At 40.6% G+C, this 26995-nt stretch overlaps 1 protein-coding gene across 4 annotated transcripts in view; it reads right to left on the reverse strand.

Moving 5' to 3' along the window:
• ptprub (protein tyrosine phosphatase receptor type Ub) overlaps positions 1 to 26995 on the reverse strand; it is a 318361-nt gene that overhangs the window by 55676 nt on the left and 235690 nt on the right. For 2 of the 4 annotated variants that reach the window (XM_078932871.1, XM_078932869.1), the window contains 3 exons: positions 14846 to 14918; positions 14685 to 14761; positions 351 to 368 (listed from right to left, as the gene is read on the reverse strand). In XM_078932871.1, the coding sequence (XP_078788997.1) occupies positions 351 to 368; positions 14685 to 14761; positions 14846 to 14918 (168 nt within the window). The remainder of the gene's footprint in view (positions 1 to 350; positions 369 to 14684; positions 14762 to 14845; positions 14919 to 26995) is intronic. The other 2 variants (XM_078932872.1, XM_078932870.1) reach the window with 1 other exon arrangement.

The raw sequence follows: 26995 nt of genomic DNA on the forward strand, positions 1-26995 counted from the left end.
GGCTGTGGTTCTGTTGTCCACCAGCATCACTGATGGATTTTTAAATACATTCTGGGAGAAAAACTTGGACGTGCTTGAAATGGAGATGAATGACCACTGCTATGAGCCATACTATCCACAATACCTTCGGCCTTGGCCAAACTTTATCAGCACAAAACCACCACTCCTCTGCTCAGGATTGGTGCCTTAACGTCTAGATGTCTTGATTTTTGGCCACTTATGACATTCAGTTAAAGTCTGACCTTCCAGCACTTGTGGATAGAGGACAGTGGAAAGAAAGTTGGAAAAGAGGTGGGGGGTTGTAATAATAGAGCGATGGCAGGCAGAAGAACAAGCAGTTCAGTACTTACTTCCCTGTTAATCCGAATCTACAAGGTCCAAGGTCGAGGAAATGGAATGGGGAATAGAAAAAGAAGACATATAGGCTAGTTAATGAAAGAAGCTTTAGCAGGCGTGGTTGCAGACAGGTGGCAGGACCCGTGTGTGGGCAAATGCAGGATGTACAGGGCACATGTTGGTATGAATTTAAAAGCCAAGCTCAACTTGTTGGATCAAGTTTTGATCTTTTGGTTTTTTTTCCAACTGTTATGAAATGGGTTTTTTGGTATGTAAAAAGGAAATCGGTCCATAGACCTAGGAAATACAAATCTAAGAGTTGCTTCAGAAATTTTGTACACTTTGGGGTCTTAATGAACAAATTCCAAAAGATAAATTATAAATAAACACTGATTTTTTTACAAAGTGTGTAAAAGTAAGACCCTAAATAAAAATAAAAATAAAGCAGGAAATGGATGAAAAGTATATTTACTTCTGGATAAGAAAACAAAAATCTAATGTTTTTTCTCAAATATTCTACAGATTTCTCTGATGCAACACAAAGAATCCAGATCAGTAAGAGGAAGTTGGCTTAAGGCTATCCCAAATTACATGCAGGAACTGGCTAATTTATTTGTAGTTTTCATTTTTACCTTGACTATTCCTGCCCTTGAATTTTATAAGTAACCCAAAACAATCTTTGCAGCCTGCATGCTGTAAGCCAGAGGAGACTGCTGTGGGACAGCTGTGGTGGGATACCACAGGGCACTGAAACAAAGCCCGACAGGTTCTGACTGTTGTTATGCTGTAAGCAGGTGAAATCAGAACTGGGCTGAAGTTTAGCTGCAGGAGAAATCTCGCTGCTAAATCCCATGGGAAAATAGTTGATGCAGGAGGTTTAAAACTCGAGCAAGAGTGAAAAACAAAACAGAATTCTTGGAACAAATATTTATCTATGAGCTGCTTGCTTGAGAGACTGCTGGCTGTAACGTCTGGGTGACTTGAAAAAAACATTGTTAAACATTTCTGAAAACTATTTGTGGCCATGAATTAGCATTTTGTGCACACAAATTAGCATTTTTTGACCATAATTTAGGATCTGGTGTCACCAAAGTAGTATTCTAGTAGCATTTTATGCGCACAAATTAGCATTATGTAAGTACAAACATTTTTAAAACAAGTATTTGTATTTTTTGGGTAGAAATCAGTAGTAGGAATTGATGATACAAAAAAACTATTTTGTGGCCACAAAATGCTAACTTAAAAAATACTAATGTATTTTGTGAACTATAATTGGTGTTTTGTGTGCAAAAATTGTATTTTGTGGCAACAAACTAAAATTGCTGCCCTTAAATTAGCAATACAAATTGAAGATACTGAAATACTCATTTGTGGCCACAAAATGAAAACTCATAAGTTCTTATTTCATTTGCTATCAGACACCTAACATCTCTGAAACATGCCTGCCATGTTTTGACGCTGTCCGCCGCCTGCTGGATGACGTTGTGTGGGAGAGCAGAGCAGAGAGATCACGGAGGCAGCAGAGATCAGACAGCCAAACATCTATGAATCGGGAGGAGGGGCCTTCCTGCTCTCCCACACAAGGAGCAACATCCTCCAGCAGCAGACGGACAGCGGGGGGCGGAGTCACCCTTCAAACTTTGACGGGTGACTCCGCCCCAGTGACAGTCATCTGTTTATGCACGTAACACCCAAAGCACCTGGTGATGACTCTGATGAAGACGGAATGCTTCTGTGTCAGGTATGTGTGAAATATATTGCGATTCTCACTCTAGGTGATCATCAGTGAGACGACAACTGTCTGCTGTTCTGTTACTCTCCCTATAGGTATAGGGTAAAATAGTGTCTTCCATTTCGGACGTTTCTCCCACTCAATGACATCATCAGTAGTCACAGGTCAGCTACGTTAGCGGGGAGCTGCTAGCGCTAAAATAAAAAGCATAATGACATCAGCAGCAGAGCATCCCTCCGCTGCCAGGATTAGCCCTTAAAAACCTACCCTACCCCTCCAAAAGCCCCTACAATTGGAGGAGTTGGGATATACGGTTCACATACGGCCTAATTCTCTGAAAAACCTATATTATTGAATTTGTAAATTTAATTAAATATTGTTGATCTAAAATTTGTTATTTCTTCATTTTGTTGAGGTCAATCTTCTCCCAAAATAAAGACCGGGGCGCAACAACCTGTAAGAGAACGCTAAAATTAGAGTATTTTTGTTTTATAATTGGTTTTAAATGTTTCAAATGGAAAATGATCACATTTTTAGGACAGGGTTTAAAGGAATATATACTGTATCAAATCAATTCATGGTACAAAAAAACTTTTTTCTCTATGTTTAGTGTAGTTCTGCCTGTATTTCTTAATTTTAGTTATCATTTAAATAGAAGTACCAATTGTAATAAAAGAAACAGTAATAGAAAAAGGCTTTAAAAATGAAAAATAAAGTACCGGTAAACCAATATAAAAAGGAAAAAGTTTTTTTTTTAACATTGCAACAGCTTGAATCCATTTCCCCCCATCCCTGTGTTTTGAGTAACTTCAAGATGGGGCCATCCTTGTTTTCCTTTAACCACAGAGATAGGTCTACAACAATAGCTGCAGTCACAAATGTAATCGAAAGAACGCCTGATCAGAATAAAAATGCGTCACGTAATCACACTGTTTGGAATACTCTGACCCGATCGGACTCATTCGGATCAAAATTTCTTTCCGATTGAGATAGGTGGGTTATGGTGCATATAAACAGTTTATTCCTCAACGTGTGTCACTACTGCTCTGGGTTTAACGTCATGCATAGACGATGTGGCGCTCCAGAGGGCGCAAACAGGACCGGCAGCTGCTCCACCCATGCGAAGCATGTCTCTGAGCAGAGCAGCCGGACTTGTGGCTTCGTGTTTGCGGGCAGTGGAGGGTGTTTTGAAGGAGGTTTCAGAACGCAGTCTGTCCGGCTGCTCTGCATGAGCGAGCTGCCGGACTCAGGAGCACCGCGTCTCCCTGGAGGACTGTGTCTCGGAGCAGAGGAGCAGCTTTAAGACGGCGTGTGAGCTAACGGAGACGGCTTTTGAATGGAGAAATGCTGCGCAGTCCTTATAAACCGTGTAAACAACCGTGTCCAGAAAAAAATAAAGGCTGATGTTATCCCCACATATTTACGTTTAGTCAAGATGCACAATGCATTGCATGGGGGGCCGGTGCCTGGGTGGGGCGGGCTGGGGCGCTGTGTGGTCCTCTGGGCTTGGGTGTGGGGGTACGTGGTGGTGGGGTGGGGTGGCGGTCTGGCTTGGCTTGGGGGGTGGTCCCCTTGCCTGTGCTGGGGGGGGTTGGCGGTGGCCCTGCTTGGGGGGGGGGGCGTTCTGGGGGGGGGCACTATTGGCACGGGACCTTGGGGGGTTGGCGGGTCTCCGCTGAGGCAATCGGTGGTTGCCCCGGCCGGTTGGCTGCCTCGGTCCCGTCGTCACACCTGGGGTTGGGGCGGGGGGATGCCCGGAACTCCTGAGGGGTGATGGGTTGCTCGTCTGGGGCTGTGGGGGCCCTTCTCGGGTGGGGCCCTGCGTTGGCTCCCCCGGCGTGGCGGGTGGGCTGTTCTTCTGGTTAGGCTGAGGCGGCGCTCCCTTTCCCTCCGTGCCTCCCTGCTCTCTTGCTCTGGGGGCCTCGCGGCGGCCCTGCTGGCCCTGGCCTGGGTGGCGGATTTCGTCGCCCGGGGGGTGGTTGTTCCCTGCCTGCTGCCGGGTGGCGGGGGTCTTGGGGTGGGGATGGCTGGACACACTCCCTCCTTCTTTTCACATTCCACCGTCCATTTTAGAAGAATATAAACACTCACCTGAGCACAGGTGTTAGCTCACCTTTGCACTAACAGTTTGCATGATTGAATGAATGAAATATTTCACACCAGTTGGTTTAAAGGCATAGGTATGCGTTTGTGAACACTATCGGTTTTGTGTACATGTTGACATGTGGACATTTTTGCGGCTAGCAGGTGTGTTGATAACATTTGAGTGTGTGTGTGGACAGGCCCCGCCCTTTTTGTACTACATTTGAACTTTACCGTAATGATAAACAACCACTAAACTTGTTGCTTTATGCTGCTTCATGGTCTTACCCCCCCCCCCCCCCCCCCTCTAATTATCACCCTCTTACCCCCCCCCCCCTCTCTTTAACATCCTTCTCTCTTCTTCCCTTCTTTTCTTTTCCGTCCGGTCCAACACCAAATATTTTCAAACATTATTGAAATTAATAAAGTTTGGCCTCAATTACAAAAGGGGTTTATTCAGACATACCTTTGGTTTGTCTGAAGATTAATAATCCCCTATTGTTAAAATAAAATATGTCCAACACAAGAGGCCGTCAGCTCTCATCTGCCTGCCCAGCTGTTGGACAGGACAAGTTAAAAACAAAAAAAAAGATGCACATTGCAGCATTGAAGTTCATCCACGGCTAAATGTTTCTGTTGACATGTATTAACCAAACCCTGAGCCTTTTTCCGGCTTCATTCAGCCTAGAAAAAAAGCATGATTAAAAATACCTCTATGAGCAAACATATTTATTTATATATATATTTATTTATTTAATAATCATAAAATCAATTATAGCACGTTTAGAAGATCGCCTTGCTCTATGCTGCAGATTTCTTTGTTTACAATGGAACTCAACGTTTCTTCTTCTACGGCCATTTCCAGTATTTTAGAGAGCCCTGCGCATGTCCAAAGGATTTGTTGCGACCGAAGGTGTGGCGTATGGAAACGCTTGTTAAAATTAGATCACTTTTTTCGGGGCCCGTGTACACAATTCTAATCCGATCCGATATTTAGCAATGTTACCGCAGCTATTGAGCTGTGGAACTTTTCTTAAAACAAATGATTTAACCTCTGAAGACCCAAGCTCTTGTTTGATATGCTTCTTTTATTTCTCTTTGACAAGGCGCCAGGTACCAGTACACCATTAAGCACTAGTGGTGCTAAATAAACTCATCATCCTCTCACTCATGGTGCAGAAAGAGTTAAACATAACAGGACAAATAACTCAACAAAACACAGTAAAACAGCTAAACAACTAAACACATTTGGTCAAAAACCCACACTTAAACCCAAATCTGTCCAGACAGGCAAAGGCAATGGTATCCCACAATTCCTTGTGGTGCCGATCTCACAGCAGCGCCAAAGTTACACCTACTTGATTGAATTAATTTGAATGAAAGGAAAATAACTGTCTGATAACTATTTGTTATTTGTAAACTGACTGAACTAAAAAAATGATTTATCTTAACTGTAGCAAATAATTAACCCTTGTGCTATCTTAGATGACCCCCCCCCCCCCCCCCGTACATTGACGTGTTCTCCCTACTGTGAAAAAGGTGGAAAAAGGTGGAAAGATTTCATGTAATCCATGGACACCAGTGAAGATCACAAATCATTGAAGAAAAAAGGTTCAGAGCACTGTCTAGTGGGTCTAGATGACCCAACTCCCAATGTAAAGTGCCTAGGATAGCACAAGGGTTAAGTTAGATCAAAGTAAAAAAGTTTATCTTTCCAACATCCATATGTGGTCTTATCACCCTCTCACGGTGGAAAAAGTAGAAAAGTCTTCATCCACTAAATCATCTTCAAATGGACACGCCATGCTGCTTCACCTCTCTGAAAACAAACTAACCTTCAACTAAACCTGCTCCAGACCAGGTTATATTTAGAGCATGAGTTGCTATGGCAACTTGACATACCCTGAAACACACCTCCATTTTTGGAACTGAAAGCTGAGGTTATCAACTTCCTTAGCCTCAAACTTACCGTGGGAGCTAGCATAAGCTGCTTTCTGGAATACCAACCTGATCTTCTGTCTCCTGACCCTGTTTCCGACTCTGTTTGCCTTCCTCGACTCTCGCCTGGATCTTGACTATCCTGTTTCTCCTCTGAGGATCTCATCCCTGCTTTTGACCCTGCCTGCCTGACCTCTTATAATGAAATGATTTCTTATTACATTTGTTCTCTTTCATAAGAAAAATGCCACACGTACGTGTCAAAAACTCAAAAAACACGATTTTCATCAGAGGGGGACTTTGAATAACAAAAACTGAAAAACAATTTTTATTTCCCCTCTAAAAAAATTCAAAAATGTACAACTGATAGTGCTGCTAATGATCTGATGAAGATGACTCACAGATTGAAATATCTGAGACAGCTATCTCAGGTCATTTCCCCATAACTTTTGAAATCAAAGCCCCCTCCTCAATCAGTGAAGCACTTGTTCCATTCTACTGGCGTCACATCTTCGAGTCCTCTACAACAGGAGAGTTCCTCACTGGATTTCAGGACTTCCAGTGGTTTGCTCAAATTGTCAAATCACTCAAATCCACAAACTGCTGTCTTGATGTGAATTCTGCTAAGATTCTCAAGGAAGCTTTTGAGACTGTAGACCCAGTAGCGGTTTTAGGCACAGGCCATATGGCCTGCCTTAATTTAAAGGGGGGGCGGCATCTCACTGCTTGAAAAAAAAAAGATTTGTGCCACTATTGTTACTATTACCTGTTATATCACAGAGTTTGTAACAGCCTAAAAATCTGCGAATTGGCGTCCCGTAGCTGGGCACAGTCCTGTCTTTGAGAAGGCGCCACAAATGTGTGTGAAGAAAAAGGGGAGGGGTGTGGAGCACGCATGCAGGCAGCGAGGTGAACACCGAGCGTAGGCTCGATTGCGCAATACCTGGATCGTGGCGTGCCTTTAGATTACTCACTCATGCTAATAATGTCATTCTTTATTAACTATTGTTGACATTTTGATGACGTGTCTTTATTTTCCCCCTAAATTGTATTTTTTACGTCTGCCTGACGTTTAGCTGGATTCAATAACCTCTTTGACATAAAAACAGGAGGTAATGCAGGCAGTAAAACAGCTGCGCTTTTTGATTTCATAAAGAAACATTAGGTCTTTTGTTTATGAATGTATCAAGGTTTTTGGAGGAGTTCTACTGTTGGTGTTGCACAAAATTAGGAAAATGCCAAATATTTGATGCCAGGAGTCCAGCTCTTAAAAAAATGACAAAAGAGCAAAGAAAATGGAATGATATGATTTGTCATTTCCTATTATTAATATTTCCAGGCTTTGTTTGTTTTGTTTTGCAACATGTTCATGTTTGTATGATTTTGACATAATATATTTCTATGGAGAGCAAATTATTTTACGTTATTTAATGTCATTGTGTGTGCGCGCGGGGGGGTTAGTTAGTGTAGAACCAGGGGACCAACTACCGAATTTCATAGGGGTATGCGGACACATTAAAAAAATACCCCCCACACACGCAATCACACAGACATGCACATAATAAAACAAATGCACATAAAAGAAGCTCCCATCCACCCTTCCTAAGGCTATCTAAACATCTTCTCAGTACTTCTTCTGGATATGACCCAGCAGAACATTTTTGTGAGCTATTTTCAACCGTGCATCAATGATTCCCCCCAAATTTGTGTGGTGAAGGCCATTCAGAAGGATCCTCTGAGTAATGCCTTGCCCCAGCCCCCTCCTCTCTCTGTTCTTCTTCCTCTTCATCATCAGCTGATCGTCTCTGTTCTTCTCCCTCTTCATCATCAGCTGATCGTCTCTCTTTCTCTCTATCATCATCATCATCATCTGGACCTCACTCCTCGTTCTTCTCTGTTGGGACTGATTGTCATGTGTGTCTGCACTTGTTTTTCCAAAATAGGTGAACAGGTGTTCAGCAGAAGTTTAAAGCAGAATGAGCATCTAGGTTTTTGTGACTTCAATAGTTTAATGATTCCTCCATCTCTGCTCTCTCTGATATCAGATGCATCACCAACTCACGTCTGTCTGCTTCACCTCTTGTCTGTGTTCTTCTCCACTAAATCATAATAAGGCCAAGCATCAATTATTTCCTGTTTTAAATAAATTAAACATCTTGCTAATGCATGTTTTTTAAATTAAGAATACTATTTGAAAATGACTGACTTGTTCTGAACTGGCTTTGCCCTGAACGTCCACCATCAGACCAGCCTGTTTCTTTCCTCCATCTGTCCTGATTCTTTCTCTTTCTTCTCATCTTTCTCTCCATCCTCACAGCTGTTTGATATTAACTTTGTGTTAGGAAGATTTTCAGAGAATAAGACACTAAACTATACGTAAAAATAGAAACATCTTTAATTTTAAATTATATTTGTGTTGGATATCAATTAGTGGTTTAATAGAATAGAATAGAATAGATTTATTTATTGTTGTTAAACATCTCCAAATGTTCAACTAAAATCCAAAATGTCGTTCAGCCAAAGTGATATTAACCCTTGTGTTATCTTAGATGACCCCCCCCCCCCCCTTCCATTGAGGTGTTCTCCCTACCATGACAAAGGTGAATAAAGGTGGAAAGATTTCATGTAATCCATGGACACCAGTGAAGATCACAAATCATTGAAGAAAAATGGTTCAGAGCACTGTCTAGTGGGTCTAGATGACCCAACTCCCAATGTTAAAGTGCCTAGGATAGCACAAGGGTTACAAGCAAAAGGCTGTAAATTTAATAGTCATTTAAAACATTATAATTATCCAAAATTTTAACAAAATAAAAAGAAACAAAACCACCATCTAACCCACCATCACACATACTGCACTTCTTCCTATTCCTGCCTATAGGAGCAGCTTTTATCATCATTTAGTGCTGTTTTAGTCAAAAGATAAAACCTTTTCAGTGTTTTGGTACATCTGGTTAAAGAATTTTTTTAAAACAAAATCAGTACCAACAAGTTCCTTTATTTTCTCTTCATGATTATTGATACTGTAAATCCATCTCAGTACAGCTGCAAGACACTTGTGACCATTTTACTGGTAGCTTAGACCTGAATGTTTCCAGCCTGTTTTTACCACTGCTATAACGTACCTGCTGTCTCTCAACCATTTAGAGAAACTTTTCTTCATTCACACCACATCTTTGTCCCTTCTGCGTTTTCTGTCTGGATCCCCGATTGTTTTTTCTTTTGCCTTTCAATTTAATCTTATCACTAGATCAGGGGTCGGGAACCTAAGGCTCGCGAGCCATATATGGCTCTTTTGATGGTCACATGTGGCTCGCAGACAAATCTTTAATTCAAATTTTTTTTCTTCATTAGACCAGTCTTTCTCGTGCGCGATGCGATGGCAGAGGCGCGCAGTAGTAGCGGTGCTTAGAGAGACAAATCTGCGCCAGCACTAGTATAAGTTTAAAATTGTCTATTAATTCACAGAGTTTGTACCACCCGGAAACCTGTGAATTGCCGTGCCTAAAACTGCGCGCTCCCGTCTCTGAGAAAGAGCGCGCAGTTGCGGGGACGGGATGTGTGAGGGAGAAAGCAGAGGGTGGGGCTGAGGTGTTGTGGGGACAGGCAGCAGGTGAATCGCGCAGGGATTGTAAATAGGTAAAACCCACTGCCTGTCACTCACTGCAGCGTGTGAGTGTGTGTTTGGCTCCAGGTCCGCATGTGAGCAGTCTGTCTCACATCTACAAAACATTCATACCAACCTAAGATCACGTTTAAAGTCTCAACGCCTGCATGAACCAGAAACTCACCACGTAAACCAGACTAGACCATCAGCAAAACTACCACGAGAAATACTCATCATTTATTAGAAACAGAATAACAATGTTATTAAAAAGAATCCACAGACTTACTGTACTTTAAAAAGGTTGAAATTACATCAAATGCACACATTCACTTGTATTTTAGTTTTAAACATATTGTCGCGGACTGAGTTGGATGGCTGTTGGGCCGCGTTAAAAGTTCTGGAGTTCATTGAACGCGTCAAGCAGAGATCTGATTGGCTCTCAGTTCTGTCGCTCAGCCTGTTGTTAGGTAGTTTGGACCAATGGGGTTCAGCTATGGGCCGAATAAGGGAAAGGGGAGGGCTGGAGCAGGAGGGGGGGAATATAAAGTTGGGAGACGCGCTCTCGTCTCGTCTCGGCGGGAGAGATTCAGGAGTTGCTGAATTAATTGTTCGGCGTTTGTTGCGGTCTGCAGTAACCCGAATAAAGAACCTTAAAAGAGGTTAAGTCTCTGTGCCTCAGTGTGGGAAAGGGACACTACATTATTGTATGGCTCTTTCGAAATTACATTTCAAAATATGTGGCGTTTATGGCTCTCTTGGCCAAAAAGGTTCCCGACCCCTGCACTAGATGATCACACAATTCAAATAACAACAATCAACAGCCCGCCCTGGCGCGTGTCTCTGCAAGAGCGCTTTGGCACGTTCTGGCGGACACGTGCTGGAGTTCGCTCTCTGTACAAGACCCGAGTGAGGGAGGGGCGGCTGCGGCGGGGGTGCCCGCTCAGTTACGATGTGCTTCTGCTACTGAAACTATATGTGCACAAACAGCTGTGAAATAAAAAAATACGAACTATAAATAATTTTCACCATATCGGTTTGGCGCCCCCTTTGGGTTATGTATATGCTGCATACCCACTTTTTATGCCACTGTGTAGAACAGCCATTGCCTGGACCTTTGAATCCTCTTAACGTGTCCTTAAGCTCTAGAATTGTTCTATCTGCTGTAAAACATGTAAAATGTGGTTAAGCCTCTTCTTTAAAAATCTCACTCTGACACCTCTGTTTATCTCATTTTAGAACGGTTATCTAAAATATTAGAAAAGTTGTTTTTAATCAGCTGCAGTCCTTTTAGACAATCATTTAATTTTTGGGAAGGTTCATTCAAGATTTTGATCTCGGCACAGCACAGAGTCCACCCTGCTAAAGTGTTTTTGGTGACACCTCTGAGGCTGACTCTACTGCTGTTAGAAATCTGAGAGTTATCTTTGACAGCTGTTTTCAATTTGACAAACAGATTGACAATGTTGTCAAGATGAACTTTTATCACTTGCGCCTTTTAGCTAAAGCTAAACTTTCCCTGAGCTGCAGGGATCTTAGAGCAGCCGTCCACACCATGCTTACCTCTGGGATAGATTACTGCAACTCTGTACTTGTCAGGAGCCGGGGCCAGGGCGGTTTTGGTGGGTGTTTTCTCACTTCCGGTTTTGGGCTTTTATTTTGCTACTTCCGTTCAGCGCTCCATTGTCTCACTAGGTAACTTCACCTGTCATCACCGGCACCTGTCTGCTCACCTGTTTGCCATTTACATTTGTGTATTTAAACCCTTGTCTGTTTGTTACTTGTCACCGGATCGTTCTGTAAGTTTGCTTCAGACATTTCGTGTTACTTGTGATTAAACCTTGTTTGTTTTTGAAGCTTTTTCGCCGTCCTGCATTTGTGTCCCGTTTTCAACCCCTGACAGTACTTTGGTGTCACCCAGCGATCACTGAACCGTCTCCAGTCGGTTCAGAATTCAGCAGCACGACTGTAAACTGGAACATCCAGACGAGAACACATCTCTCCAGTTTCACTGGCTCCCTGTTCATTTTACAATTCAGTTCAAACTTTTACTGTTTGTTATTAGAGCTCTTAGTGGTCTGAGCTTGTAACTGTTCACAGCCTTTCTAAAGTCTTAAGGTCCGTTAATCAAAACATTTGCTTCATGTGCCCAGGTCACAACAGAAACACTGAGGTAACCATGCTTTTTCCATTTTCGGCCCTGAGTTATGGAAAAACATTCCTGCAGAACTGTGCATGATATTTGACCTAAACAGCTTCAAATGTCACTTAAAAATGTACCTTTTTAGAATGGCTTTTAATGCTCAGTAGTCCTCCAATTCCACAGTTAGAAACCTAGGGGTTGATCATTTAAGGCTCACATATCACAGGCTTGTTAAACTGCATTTTTTCACCTGCACAATATGTGCCGGCGCGTCGTTTAACTTGCTGCTCTCGCTATGCTCCTTGTTTTTCCTTCCGCCGTTTTTGTTTGTGTATTCTTCTTCGACCGTCCGCGACAGCCAATCTCGCAACGAGCGCCCCCTATCGACCCTCGGAAGAATCGTCTTATCAAAGGATGATTAATATAACGTTTTACAGGGTCTCCAAACATAAATAAAAGGTCAATACTTGATGAAGACGCATCAAGAATCAATCAATGGACCACATATTGCGATATATCACCATATCAATATTTTGGCACACCCCTAGTCTCAGGGCAGAGATGACCAGTTTAGCCTTGTCTTTTTTTATGGTGGAGACCCAGAGCACTCTGTACGAGTTTGATCCAACCTTTATTAAAAAGACTAAACTCAAATTGAGGTTTTTGGTCACTTTCTTCCTCTTCAATTAACACGCAAGAGTTAGCAACCTCACAAAGTGGGTGACCTTGGCGTGGTGAGGAGGTAGTGGATGCTTACAACATATGTAGAGTTTGTAAAATTAGAAATAATTTTAAAAATTTCAATTTCAATTCTCCAAATTACATCTTTCTCCTGCCCTTGCTGATTTAAGTAATAAAATTGACCACTAAAAAATTCAATAACCTGAACTTTGAGTCTTTACATTTTTAAAGTTTAGAAAAAATCATAAAAAAATACAAAGGAAAATAAGAATCTATAACAACAAAACCCATCTGACTCATGAACTTTTATTACAAAGCCATGCAGATAAAAATGCCCAAACAAATGCAAAGCAGAGGCCTCTTGCAGTTAGTTGTTTTTAAGGAAAAACCAATCTAATTTGAAAGATTCTGAGTTGGACAAATGCATCATATCAGAAAATGTCTTGCAAAGTGTCACAGAGATGAAACGTTTGTTTCATATATGCAGCAGATTCTTTTTACACCAGTAAGTGAAATCCATCAGTCAGTCCAATGTGACACCAACTTCAAGGCAGACTGTTGGAAGCTCCTCACAGGTTACATTGTTTGTGTTTGTTTTTCGTTTTTACCAGCCCAGCGGTTCTGTTCAAGAGCTGTAAAAATTGATAAACTGTTGGAAGGGAAAATGCACAAAGGCGCATCCACAAGAGTGCTCCAGTGCTGTTTGATCAGGTCCAACAGGCTTGCAGCAGGCGATCATGCTGCTTTCTCCAATATAGGCCTACGGTGCACGCCATGCTGTACTTCAAACAGACCTGCATCCAAGGCCAGGATGTGTTTGAACATTTTCTAAAAATTAGAGCTAATTTATTAGTGCAATTAATAAAAAATAATTTTATGTAACAAGCAGTGACGCATTTGAAACACATTTTAGAATTGAATATTTTCTGTAAATTATGTGAGCAAATATTTGAACTGTTTAGATGTTCGAACGCTACTGAAACTGAAAAACTTATCTGAATGCACGTTTTTGCAGCAAAAAATAATAAACCATTTATGAAGTGTTAAATAAGCAACAACTAACAACTTCCCACACCACAGGGCAATAAAACCCCTGTGGTCAAGTCTTCAAGCACAAAAGCTTCAGAGGCAGACAAAGTGTGTCTGTTGAGCCCTACAGGGGAAAAAGCTGTTGCACATATGTGCTGCTTTGGATCAGCACAAAGATCAGGCTTGTCACACAGTGACATCGCTGACACTGTAGTGGCTTCTAAAGGATGTTTTCTCGCTAAAGCCTTGTCTCTGAGGACTGATGTTGAGCCGCACAACACACAGCAGGCCCTTTAATGCCCCTCATTGCAATAGCGTCTTCACTAACACTGGGCAAAAATAAAGGCTTTGTAGTAGAATTAGGTCAAAATCTTCCATTTTGAAATAACGATGTGTGAGGACTGTGTTTTATTTACTGAAAAAGTATACATCTCATGGTGACGGAGGCGGATCTTTTGATCACTTATCAACCACGTCCAGAAGGGGGACATCTTAACATCTCACAGACTGCCATATTTACTTTACAGAAGCCTCGTGTTAGAAAACATGCTAAACAAATCTTGGGAGATAAAGAAATCCTCTGCAGAACGCGAGAAGTCCCCTGACGTAACTGAAACAAACACCAACAGCAGATTCATTCTGGCTGGAACCTTCCAGCACATCTGTAGTTATTTGTTTCCCTCCTAAACTCTTGACATTGACAACTGCATTGCTTTGATGGATGGGAGCATGCATGAATGAGGCTGTGCCAGACACGTTAACAGCAAATGCATGTGAGGTGAACATTGGATTGGTCTTATCTCCATCTGGCTCATTCAGGCACTGAATTAAGTCATATTTGACAAAATCTTATCCTACAAACCGTTCATCTAACCCTAAGCCCTCGACAGGATTTACAGGTGTTCACTGTGAACTAAAATCTGTGCGGGTCAGGGATCCGGAGCAGCACCTAACAGCAAACGCTGCAGAGAAAGGTGCCTGATTGGATGAAAGTATCCGGGATGAAAGTGGGGCAGCGGACTGAGGGGCTTAGAGGAGTGACAGAGGATGGGCTGCAGCCCGGCAGACAGAGTGACACAGAGACGCAGCGGATTTCCATCTCGTGTGAAGCACAGATAGAAAAGCAGGATTAGACTTACATCAATGTAGTTAGCGTTAATGTAATCAGAGTTGGGGTCTCCCAGTAGAGGGTGGAGCTTCACTCTGTGGCGATCATCTGAGGAATCAAAGAAAACAAGGCTGTTACTTCCTATGTTTTTACAGTCTTTTCATTTGAGTAAAATGTTTCACAACTACTTACATCCCAGCAAAGTGTCCTGCCTCCCCTTGATTTTGTCCTTTTTCTTTGTGCAGTCCCACCCATCGAAAAAGCTCTGCAGAGAAAAAAGTAAAGCTGATGAGGGGTTGGTACGATTAAATTGAGCAGATTTGTGGAGCGGCCTACTGTTTTAATACATTATAAAATGCACACAGTTCCTTGAATTATTTCCATTTTGTTTGTCTGATTTAGTGTCAGACAAGTTAGGACGTTTTATTTTTGGAAAACTACAGGATTTTGTTCCCCACATCCGTCTGTCTTGATGTGACATTTAGCAGCAGCTCAGACTGCTAAGTTAGTAACCCAAAGCTAAAAAGCTAATGAAAAACAAAGAAATGTATTTGGAAAGTTTCTTTAGAGAGAAAAGAGCCAGAGAGGAAACAAAGCTGCTATTTACAGACAAAACCAGTCGAGTTTTCCTCGACATGTATTTACTGTGACGGTTGTTCTCACGGAGCAGAAGCCGGTCTGCTCGATACGCGGCGACTGATTCTAGAACATTTCACATATGCAGGTAATAACGATGCAGACACGGTGGATTCAGGTTTATCCTTGTACATACAGAATAGCTGTTTTACTACGGTGTTTAACTTCTACTGAAGTTATTTTGCATTGTATTTTGCTTCATTTAACCAGCTGTTAAGAAACATTAGCACAGAAAATGTTCTTGTGTTAAAAATAAACAATGAATCAGAATTTATGTAAAAGCAAAATAAAAATCCTTTTGCTCTGAAAGATGATCTGAGTGTGCTCAATGTTCTAAGGGCATTTTATGGGGGAAAAAACGACCTTACTCTTATTGAATTTTTAGAAATCAGAAACAATTTCTACAAATTGTCAATTTTCCTTCACGGATCCTCGTCATCTGCAAAAACCTAATATTTTAAAATTTTTGTAAAACTACATTTCTTTTAGTAGCATTTTTACATAAAAATAGGTTTTTCAGAAACCGGAAGCTAAAAAATAATAAACACCAACTTTGGCCCCATTCGAACGGTGAACATATTGTCTGACATTAAACCGGTCCGTGGCCTAAAAACCACTGCACTATAAGATATACTTCTAGGAGCATCCTACAGACTTCCTCATGACTCCTCTTGACAGCAGAGATCGTGTCTTGTTGCTCCTCCTAACAAACTATGACAGACAGGTCTTCCATGAGGGGACGTGGTGAGGCTGCTCCCCGCCTGTGAGGCTGCATTTGGCTGGTCGTGCAGCTATTCACAGAGAGGGAGGTCCCAAATAACTATTAACAACCAGTATTTTGCTTTCAAGCTCATGTCCATACCCATCAGTTAGGGGGTGGGAGGTGGGAAAGGGGTGGGCGGTTGTGTGTAGGTCTAGGGGGGGGCTCTATGTTAATTTTCATTTTTGTTTTTATATTATTCATTTGTTTTGTTTCAGTGTAAAGTGCTTTGTGTTATGTTTTATAGGAAAAGTGCTAAATAAATCAAGTTTGATTTGATTTGAACTTCTGCTTGGATACATTTTTACCTTTATTTTGACATTTCTTTCATTGATTTTTATCCCTTTTTTTTTGTTTTTAGGAAGGCACACTGCTCTTTCTGCACGTTATGCTTGAGAGGCTGCTAACATTTCCTGTCATGTGTGCCTCTCTCCTTTTATGTACCACACAGAAGTCTCTAACAAACCTGCACTTATTTACGTCTGTACCAGTATTTGATTCAGAAGAAACTTGGGTTAAACGCTGCTCATGTCAGGATGTGAAACTGAAGATGCATTTCTGCTGCAAAAAAGAGGTCTAATCAAACCTGGGATTACACACTCTTCCTCACACTCCCCTCCAAAGATCTTTTTGCTTCTTTCTTCACATCTCTACATCACTTATTTCCCCATCCACCTCCTCTGCCTTCCTTTCTCCACCCTCTGCTATATTTCTGACATAAAAGCTCTGAGCTCTCCTGGTTTCTCGCCCACCCCTCCTCTGCTCAGTCCCCAGAGGGAAAAGTAGCAGACACAAAACACCCAAGCAAGCTGGGTAATAATTTGGTAGAAAGAAAAACATTTAAATGCATGGATCAGTGAGGTGATTTTCATAAAGAGAATCAGACAAAATAAGTGTTTTATATCAATGAAAACCTTTTTTTGTTGTTGTTTTACAGCCATCTAGCTGCCTAGATGTTTTTTCTCGAAACCATCTCCAGTAGCGTAACTTATGTGAAAAGATTCATCATGTCATAATTATAAGTCAAAGTCATTTATTAATATGAAATGCGGTTCTGAAAAGTCTCTCTAAACCTAAAATAAACTACCAAAAATGGACGCAAATGAAGCTTAGCTCTTAGGGAACAGATAGAGGTATATAATAATAATAAATGATCAATTGGTCAAATCAAAAAGAATTAAATGTTGTTGTTTTTTTGTCTCAGACCAAAGACAATGTTGAGACAAATTCAGGCAAGATCTTATAGAAAATCCCCAAACTGCTTAAAATAAAAAAAAACATGTAAAATCTTCAAGAGGTGACATTTATGCTGTGTCTGATGCAAATCTGGAAATAATAAATGTTGCAGTTCCCCAGAACCTGGTGTTCAAATTAAATCAATTTCCCAATTTCTTGTACAAATGCTGAATCTACACCAAAACTCAACTTCAATTTTTTTTATGACGGTTTCTTCCCACAATCTAAAATATGCTTAATAGGATGATTAATTACTATAAATTTTCCCCAGGTGTGACTTTGAGCATGTGTGATTGTGTGGCCCTACCATACCATGGTGACCTGTACAGGATGTACCCCACCTTTGCCCTACAGTAGCCAAGTCAGGCTCTTTCAGCCCCGTGACCCCGAAGGGGATACAGTGAGTTAAGAAAATGGATGGATGGATGGATGGATGGATGGATGGATGGATGGATGGATGGATGGATGGATGGATGGATGGATGGATGGATGGATGGATGGTCTCACAGCACCATCAAAACACAATTAAACTTGTCTCAAAGGACTGCAGAACTTTTTAAATGAGTATTGCTTTGATTTGTATTTATGACAAGTTTGTGTGTCATTGGGTTTATTAGCGCTCAACTGTCTGTGATGGTAGAGGAACATGGGTGAAGTTAAAGTGCTCGTCCCATTTTAGGCTTCATTGTTGTCATTCAGAATCCAGTGGGTGAATTTAGAGATTATCCACCCATAGTACAAACAGTTTGTCTGTATTCCCTAAATGAACGACTTGGGACTCAAAGAAATTCAAGGACCGACCCCTTTTCCCTTTTGTCAGTCTAATTACCATTAACTAAAATTTTCTTTAATAAAATAAAACTACAGTACCTTCTACGTAAATAGCCAACTATAGTGTCACTAAATTATTTGTCAGGAAAAAAACAGCAACCCCACATGTAGACAAAAAGTCCAAATCTGTGTTTTTATTTCTGATAAAACACAAGAAGTTGCTGACTCAGCTGAAGTGTAAACCTGTGTTTCCATAAGTCCATCCCTCTGGTCCAAACACCAGGAGCTATATTTGGAAGGTAACAGTAAAACCTCAGCAGAGGGAATACAATAGGGATACAAACCCCCACCCTTTCAACAGAGAGTAAATTCTTCATCAATGTTTGTTTTTGCAAAAAGCAGCTTTTCCTCAGGGAAATAAAAGCCCATGTCTGCCAAGGGAGAGTAATCTGATACTCCAGATCATTTTCCTTTAAAACAGCCAGAGACAATCCATCAAAACACACCCACACACACCAAGAAATAAAAACGCAAACAAAGAGGTGTGTATTGATTTTTTAAAGTGGAGTGTGCTTTGGCCTTAAGGGACTGTTTAATGAGTCTACAGGTAGAGTTTCAGAAGAAGACGCATGTTCCGGAGACAAAAGCTACTTTCTTCTTTTCATAAACGCCACAGACCCGGGGTGACTGAGATGGACTTTACCTCCAGAGTGTCTACTCAACTCTCAGCCACAATTGCTGCACTGGGGAGAAACATGCTGAGGTCCAACTCCTTTATTGTTTTCTCTGAATCACACAAGTAGAGACAGAGACCACCCCAGCAGCAGGAAGAGGAATAAATCATGTTCTCTCCCAAAAACTATCTGTGCTTCTGGTTCAGTGAAGGACAAAACTTGCACAGAGGTAAAAATATGCCTGGCGTGCCTTATAGCAAATACAATGTTAAAAGGTGCTGGACAATGACCCAGCTGGTAGAGTTAAGGAAGCAGGACATCTTATTTGAAGGTTTTCAGAGGCTGCTAGTGAGATTCCTAAAAAAGCCATATTACACATTTTGAAAGATATATTATTCACCACTACACAATAATTGAAATAGGTTAAAAAGTATTTTTTTTTAAAGCAGATACATTTATCCTCTGACCTCTTCCTCTTTCAGGGGACATAACTTTTCCTCTAATTGGTTAACTTCTATAGGTGCTCGCAGAGGCCTGTCTTTTGATTGGCTAAGTGCTTAGAGATGTCATTTCCATTTAGTATCATTGACTGTATATGAATACCGATGTGACTGCCCCCCCCAACAAGAAGTAACTGTTGACTCCAAGAAGCAACATTTTTTCTGAGAAATAAGCAGCTATTGTTCAGTCATGATATTTCTTCTTACTAATCCAATTTTTGTTCCGTATTTACTCTGCAGTGAAAGGCACTCAAGTTAGAAACTGACCAATCAGATGCCTCATTCCAGAATGGCGAGAGTGGTTGCCATAGAATTGTAGACTCAGACCAACTGGACCAATCACTGCTTACTGACAATTTCTGGTTCCAACATGGCGATGTCTGTATTGCATAAAAATGGCAAATAAATCCACAAATGAGCTGCGTCACTGAATAAGCCGCAGGGCTGTAAGCGCAGAAAAAAAGTAGCGGCTTATAGTCCGGAATTTACGGTAACTATATTTATGCTTAAGTTGTACCTCATATATGTTTTGGCATATGTTGATGTACAGCAAAGCATTGATTGGTATTACAAAAACAAAACAAAAAAAACATCTACTGACGAGGTATTTGTTTAAATTTTAAAAATTTTATTTTTTTTTGCTAGATGAGCACAATTCTTTTGATTTATGTAATACTTTATGTTCTAAAACATTAATAAATGTACAGTTTATGATGAAAACATGCAAACCGCATACAGAAAGGCTTGTGCCGGTATTTAAACCAGGGCCCTCTTACTGTAAGGTGAGAGCGCTAACCACTTCACCAGGGGTCCCCAAATCCAGGCTTCGAGGGGCGGTGTCTTTAATGTTTTCCAACCAACCTGCCATTGAAACTCCGTGCATTACACCACTGTGCAGCTCAACAAAAATCCAGCAGGATATTTTAAAATCACTAGCATTCATACAATTAACACTTCTCTTACTTCTTCTTCACTTCTCTTAATAAGGAATTTCATGAGCTGCTGTAGGTTTGAAACAAAGCCCCAAACAAAAAAACCACACACAAAAAAAGAGCTACATCCTCATAGCAACAGTTCCCATCTCTGCATGGCTCCGGGTTCATGGGTTCAGTTTGACCATAACAGGAACTTTTAATGCCCCCCCCCCACACACACCCACACACACACACACCGACACACACACACACTGTGAGAGGGATGAGGCTAATATGGAAAATGGAGAGATGACTGAATATTCAGTGATTACATTTGATTGAACCTGCCTTGATGAATTCTTCATAGATTTAAGTTCATCTAACCTGCAGACATGTATTTGGGCTGTGATGCTTCAAGTACATCAACACCCATCAACATGTAGAGCACCGCTAAGGGTTTCCTCTCACAGCAGAAAAACCTGGGTTTACTTTGAGTCTGGTGAAGCTTACAGTGTATGTCATAAGACGGCAGGGGGGAGGGGCTGCTTTCAGTTTTGTCTAATTTAAAGTCTAATCACTTATTAGTGTCAAAAACAAAAAATTCAATGACATTCCTCAAAGAAATCAATAACTATATTTCTGCCTGAATTAAATTGACCTTTTCAGGTCTGATGAAACCAAGGTGCAACACTGGTTTAATATGTAAAAGAAGTTTAAAAAAAAGATAAAACTAGGATTCAAAAACTTAAATTGTACCTCTAAGGCTCAAATCAATATTTATAAAATCACCTTTCATCATCATTTTTATGGACCTCATTGATTTCTTTTGAGCTCCAAATGACTTCCTACAAAAAACACAAGAACTTTGTTTTATTAATATATTTTCTGCATTTTTTTAAAGTTTAATTTTAAGTGTGTTTTAAAAGACTTTTACTTTCTACTAACCGTCCCCCAGTCCTTTGTGTTTTGGGGTCAAAACAGTTTCAAACATGTATTTCAAGACCTGCTGAGCCTGCAGATGGTCTGCTAATGTGCACATGCCACACAGCAATATAAATTTTATTTATTTAACCTTTATTTACCCAGGAATTGTCCCATTGAGATTAAGAATCTCTTTTTCGAGGGAGTCCTGGCTAGGGGGGAAACAATAAATTACATTTACAATAAAAATGTCAACATTAAAAACAAATAAAAATTAGAACTCATGTAAAACAGGTACAGTTAAAAGTGACTTTCTCCTCAAATCTCAGCTTGGATTAAAAAATATTTAGAGGAATGAGTTCTTTTAATTTCCATCTTTTCTGTAGAGTGTTCCATGTGGAGGGGGCAGAAAAGACAAAAGCCTTTTTCCCCAGTTCTGTACGAGCAAATGGAACGGCGAGCGATAGATGGTCATTTGAGCGCAGTCCGTATGATTCCACAGTCCTCAGCTTGATCAGGCTGCAAATGTAGGAAGGTAAAAGTCCAAGAAGAGATTTGTAAATAAAAATGCACCAGTGTTTGAACCTCCTGGTGGACAGAGAAGACCATCCCACTCGAGAGTACAGTTCACAATGATGAGTCGAGGCCTTGCAGTTTGTCACAAACCTCAAAGCGGCGTGATACACGGAACAAACAACCAACAAATGCAGTCTTTACTGTCCTGGTTGCCCTATTTTTTGTTTTATGCATGTTACCGCTGACGAATCCTCACAAAGATTTAGAATTCCAATGTTTAACCCCTTGATGCCATAAGTACTGTGTGAAGACTATCATAAAGGGTGAAACTGTGTAGTTGTAGAGTTTGAGAGATTATTAGCATCTTCTCCCATGAGCTTTCAGCTGCTACACTCACCCTTGATCCTGTGGCCTAAATGTACTTTAAAAGTAATAAACCAATGTTACAGTATGTTCCTTTTGTGTCAATCCTTTGATAATATATTTTATATATTATCATTTCCACAGTAAGAAATCAGATAAGTTCAATGTTGCTTGTGGTAATTATGATGTGAAAAAAACATTTTTCAAGGTTGATGTATCTCTATAGCCAATTTTTTTTCTACGAGCCGTTCACGGGTGCTGTTGCATTTTTATTGCACCACACTGGGTAACACAAAAAAAGTAAATACTTATACTGGGAAAAGAAAAGGATATTGGGGGTTAGAAGAGAGGGGGAGAGGGGCTTCTTTACAATTATCCCTCTTTGCCTTCTCATCTGTTCTCCCTTTAGACAGATTTTCTCTTCAGTGCTGTCAGTTATCAGCAGAGGGAGAATTACCAGTCAGAGATAAAGGCATTAACTCATGCCAACTGAAATCACATCAGAGGTTGTTTTTTGATTATATGTAAAATACTTGTACATATGTATCACTGTAGAATTGAAAAAAGTGTCCTAGTAACTAAACTCAAATGGATGACAATAGGTTACATAAACATGGATGGATGGATGGATGGATGGATGGATGGATGGATGGATGGACGGACGGATGGATGGATGGACGGATGGAAGGTGGATGGACGGATGGATGGATGGACGGATGGATGGATGGACGGATGAACAGACGGATGGATGGTGGATGGATGGATGGATGGACGGATGGATGGACAGATGGATGGATGGACGTATGGTGGACGGATGGATGGACGGACGGATGGATGGTGGATGGACGGATGGATGGACGGATGGACGGATGGATGGATGGATGGTTGGTTGGATGGATGGATGGATGGATGGACGTATGGTGGACGGATGAATGGACGGATGGACAGATGATGGATGGATGGATGGATGGATGGATGGATGGATGGATGGACGGATGAACGGACGGATGGATGGTGGATGGATGGACGGAAGGATGGATGGATGGATGGATGGATGGATGGTTGGTTGGATGGATGGATGGATGGATGGACGTATGGATGGACGGATGGACGGATGGATGGATGGACGGATGAACGGACGGATGGATGGTGGATGGATGGACGGAAGGATGGATGGATGGATGGATGGATGGATGGTTGGTTGGATGGATGGATGGATGGATGGACGTATGGTGGACGGATGAATGGACGGATGGACAGATGATGGATGGATGGATGGATGGATGGATGGATGGATGGACGGATGGATGGATGGATTGTAGATGAATAGATGGATGGGTCATTGATGAATGAATTGATGGACAGATTTAAAGATGGTTGAATGGATTGACAAAGGAATGAAAGGAAGAACAGAGGGATGGATGAACAGATAGATCTTAGAATGATGGTGGATGGGTGATAAATGATAAATCATTTGCTCTTACATCTAGTATTTCCTGCTTGTTCAACATCATTTTATTCAATATATATTAAAAGGACGTTGTTGTTTTCATTTCATTATTTCTCTTCCATAGTAAAGTCCCTTCAAACGCTATGAACAGCCTATGGTTGAGAGACTTAGAAATTAATCATTACTTTTTTGATTATAGGTAACAGCTGATAAACAATGAGTAACATTTTTCCTTCATTACAAATGTGGTAGCCTAAAGGGTAACTTTATAAAGTTTTCAGTTTACTAAAATTAATAATTTTCTGCCAACATTGGGATAAAACATTACATGTTCCTCACTCTCACGCTACATAATCTGATGGTGTCCTGTGTAAGGCAAAGTCAAATTCTTCATTGAATTGGACCCCTTACATGCTACAAGGGATAGTGGATGGATGCTTGATTGAATGCATGAACGGTAGATGATTGGACAAATGGATTGACTAATGGATGGAAGGAGGGATGGACAAAGGAATGGATGGATAAACAGTAGAGCATAAAAAAGCCAAAAGGCCCAAATCTGCTGCTCTGCTTTCTTTTTTACTTTGAGCTTTCAGTGACATTTCCAATTTTTACCAAACAGTAAACATAGAACAAACATAGAACAACATAGAACTCTAACATAGCAACAAATAACAAAGATACACAAAAACACTAATGAAAAAAAAAAGTTTCAATTATTTCATTGCTGTTCCTTTTTTGTTTTCTTTTTAATCAGCCTGTTTTCCGAAACCTCACTCTCAGAATTTCTGTAGTAGAAACAGTTGGCAGCTGAAACTGTATTTAGACTCTTCTTTTAATCCATCAGGGTTTATAATAAACTCTTATGCTTAGATCTCCAGAGTTAATGGGAACTTCAAATGTCACAGGAATTTCTGTCATTTGTAAGATGATTTGCAATTTCTTCTGTCTGTACAAAGATAAATGTCAGCAGAATGTTCTCAGATGGTGTTTGTCAAAATGTAGCATGGTAGCAAGATGTCAGCGCTGCTTGTGTAAAAACAGAAATAGACTTTGTTGGCTTCATAAAGGGTCATTTATAACAAAGGATATGTGAAATTGGTATTAGTTGTGGCTTGTTTTAATAAATGTAAATTGTCCTTATTTCACTTACTCATATTTTCCTCAGTAAATGTAGTGTATTTTTTGCAGTATAGAGCATGCCAAATTAAAAGGGACACAGTCAATAAATAGTTTATTTTCGAAATTATGTCATATATAAGGTGCACCGAGACACATTAAGCAAAACAAAAGAAAAAGCGGTACGTCCGTACATGTCACAAAAACAGGCAGATGGCTGGGTCCAGATGTAGCAGGTTTATTAGCTCAGCTTAAAGTCCACAAAGCTAAATCAGGGTCAGGCAGGCAGGAGTCAATGACAGGTATGAGATCATCAGAGGACAGACAGGGGTAGTGAGGATTCAGGCGAGATTCGGGGCAGGAGACAGGCAAACGGATTCATAAACAGAGTCAGGAAATCAGAAGATCAGATATAATGCTTGGTAAGGAATGCAGAGTGGCACAAACAATACTTTGCATTCAGCTTCACTCAGTGCAGAGCTTAAGTAGACTGTGGTTGATTTAGTGAATGAGAGTCAGGTGTGCAGCATCCAGGAAGTGAGCAATGGGGATGCTGGGAGCTGTATAGTGTGGTTACATCTCAGGAGACCGGTCCCGCCGGTGACCAGAGGGGGAGACAGAGTTCTGACTTCTGACAGTACATCAGTCAGACTTTATTCACTTTGTTCATAGTAACTCTTGAACTTGTTTGTTACATGCTACCTGTTAGCCACGTTAGCACATTCACAATACCTGTAACCCCTGACCTTAAGAAAAAGAGTTACACTGTAGGTATGTAAACACGTATACAAATGTACTGTAACTACGCTAACAATCAACCTAATTAGTAACACGTAAAATGCATAGTCTGTACATAAAATAGAATTAATCAGAAACAGAATGAATCCATATTTGTACCATGGTCCGGGTGAATACTCGATTCTGATTGGCTGCTGGGTGTGCATTAAAAAGTGATATACCGCAGGATAACCGCATGGTGAAATCACGGTGGTGCGGCGCATTTATTGAATGGCAGCCAGTTTCCTAACTGTGTGCCACATTTTACCAGCTAATCAAAAACTTTTATATAGAACTACTGGATCATAGCTGGAAGTTAAAGGATTTGGTGATTTGCACCTTTTAATTTAAGAGAAACTCAAAAGTAGATTTTAAAAATTGCTGGGAGCTCAAATAGAAAAGCAAGAGTATGGTGATTGGAAAACTGGCAGTTTGATTCTCTGCCATGTCGTGTGCCTTTAGGAACGACACCTAACCCTAGTCTGCCCCATAAAAGGACTGTTAGAGACAGGACAGCTCTGTGAATGTGGTTTGCAGGGTAAAAAGAGCTTTGAATGGAAAACTAATAAAATAAGTCAATTTTCACCTAAAAATAAAAACTTTACCACAAAAAAGAGACCTTTACAAATTGTAACAAAAGGTCTCCATACTGTAGAAAGATGAGTTCCTGATAAAAATTCTTCTAAACTTTTGATGAAAAAAAACTCTGTGAAAAGTATTTAGTCTTTTATGCAAATCAGTTTCTAACACATCACTTCTTTCTGTAAGAAGAAGAGGAGGCAATGGGGAAAGAAAATATGTAATCCCAAAGCAGTCACTGCAGCAGTGTTGAGGCCTCTGGTGAGCTCACTAAGCAGTAACAAAGACATCATGAGACAACCGTTTTCCTGAAAAAACATTATGTAGAGGTTTATTCATTAAGTCAGGATCCATATTAAAAACCTCAACCACATATATGCACAGTGGTCAACTGCTTCAACAAGAAATGCCTGCTTGTAAAAACCACTCTCTAAACATTGTAATAAAAACCAAAATTGCGGCAAACCCAGGACACAATAGCTATGTTACCAGATGAGTTTAAAACAATGATACATTCCTATTTCAACTGCTCATTTATGACCTTTGGCAAGAAAATAAAATCTATAATAGCGTCCGTCAGTTTTTTGACGCACAACAAAATTTTGAGTGGGCCAAACTTAAGCAGTGAATTAAAGTCACGGCCAAACTCAAAGTTTATTGAAAAATTCACAACTAATATGTAATCTTTAACCTTTTCATATAGTGTCTTCTTATGTTATATTCTGTCAGTACAGCCACGTTAGCTCCGCACATAAGACAAACAGGTCTGTCTTTATATTTCTGATCAGATAATATGCCTTCCACCTGTCTTCAAAGCTCCTGTTGTCCATCTTTTGTTTGGCCATTTTTGTGGAGGGTAGACTTAATTTGTCCAATGTGACTGGAGCATGGCTGTTAATGACTGACAACAGATAAAAGGAGTGATTGCCGCTTTTGACTGCGACAACATACTAGCAAAGCATTGTGGGATTTGTAGTATTAGCAGTACAGTATATACCAGCTTGAGTTTAACATGTGTCCTACAAGAAAGCAGCTATCAAGATGCAACAACGTGTAGTTTGTAGAGCTCCTGTAAGATACCTATGCTATTACATTTGGTAGCATTTAGATTGGTTGATTTTATATG

Source organism: Oryzias latipes, chromosome 16 (assembly GCF_053564925.1).
Source record: "Oryzias latipes strain Hd-rR chromosome 16, Olatipes_Hd-rR_3.1".
NCBI lineage: Eukaryota > Metazoa > Chordata > Actinopteri > Beloniformes > Adrianichthyidae > Oryzias > Oryzias latipes.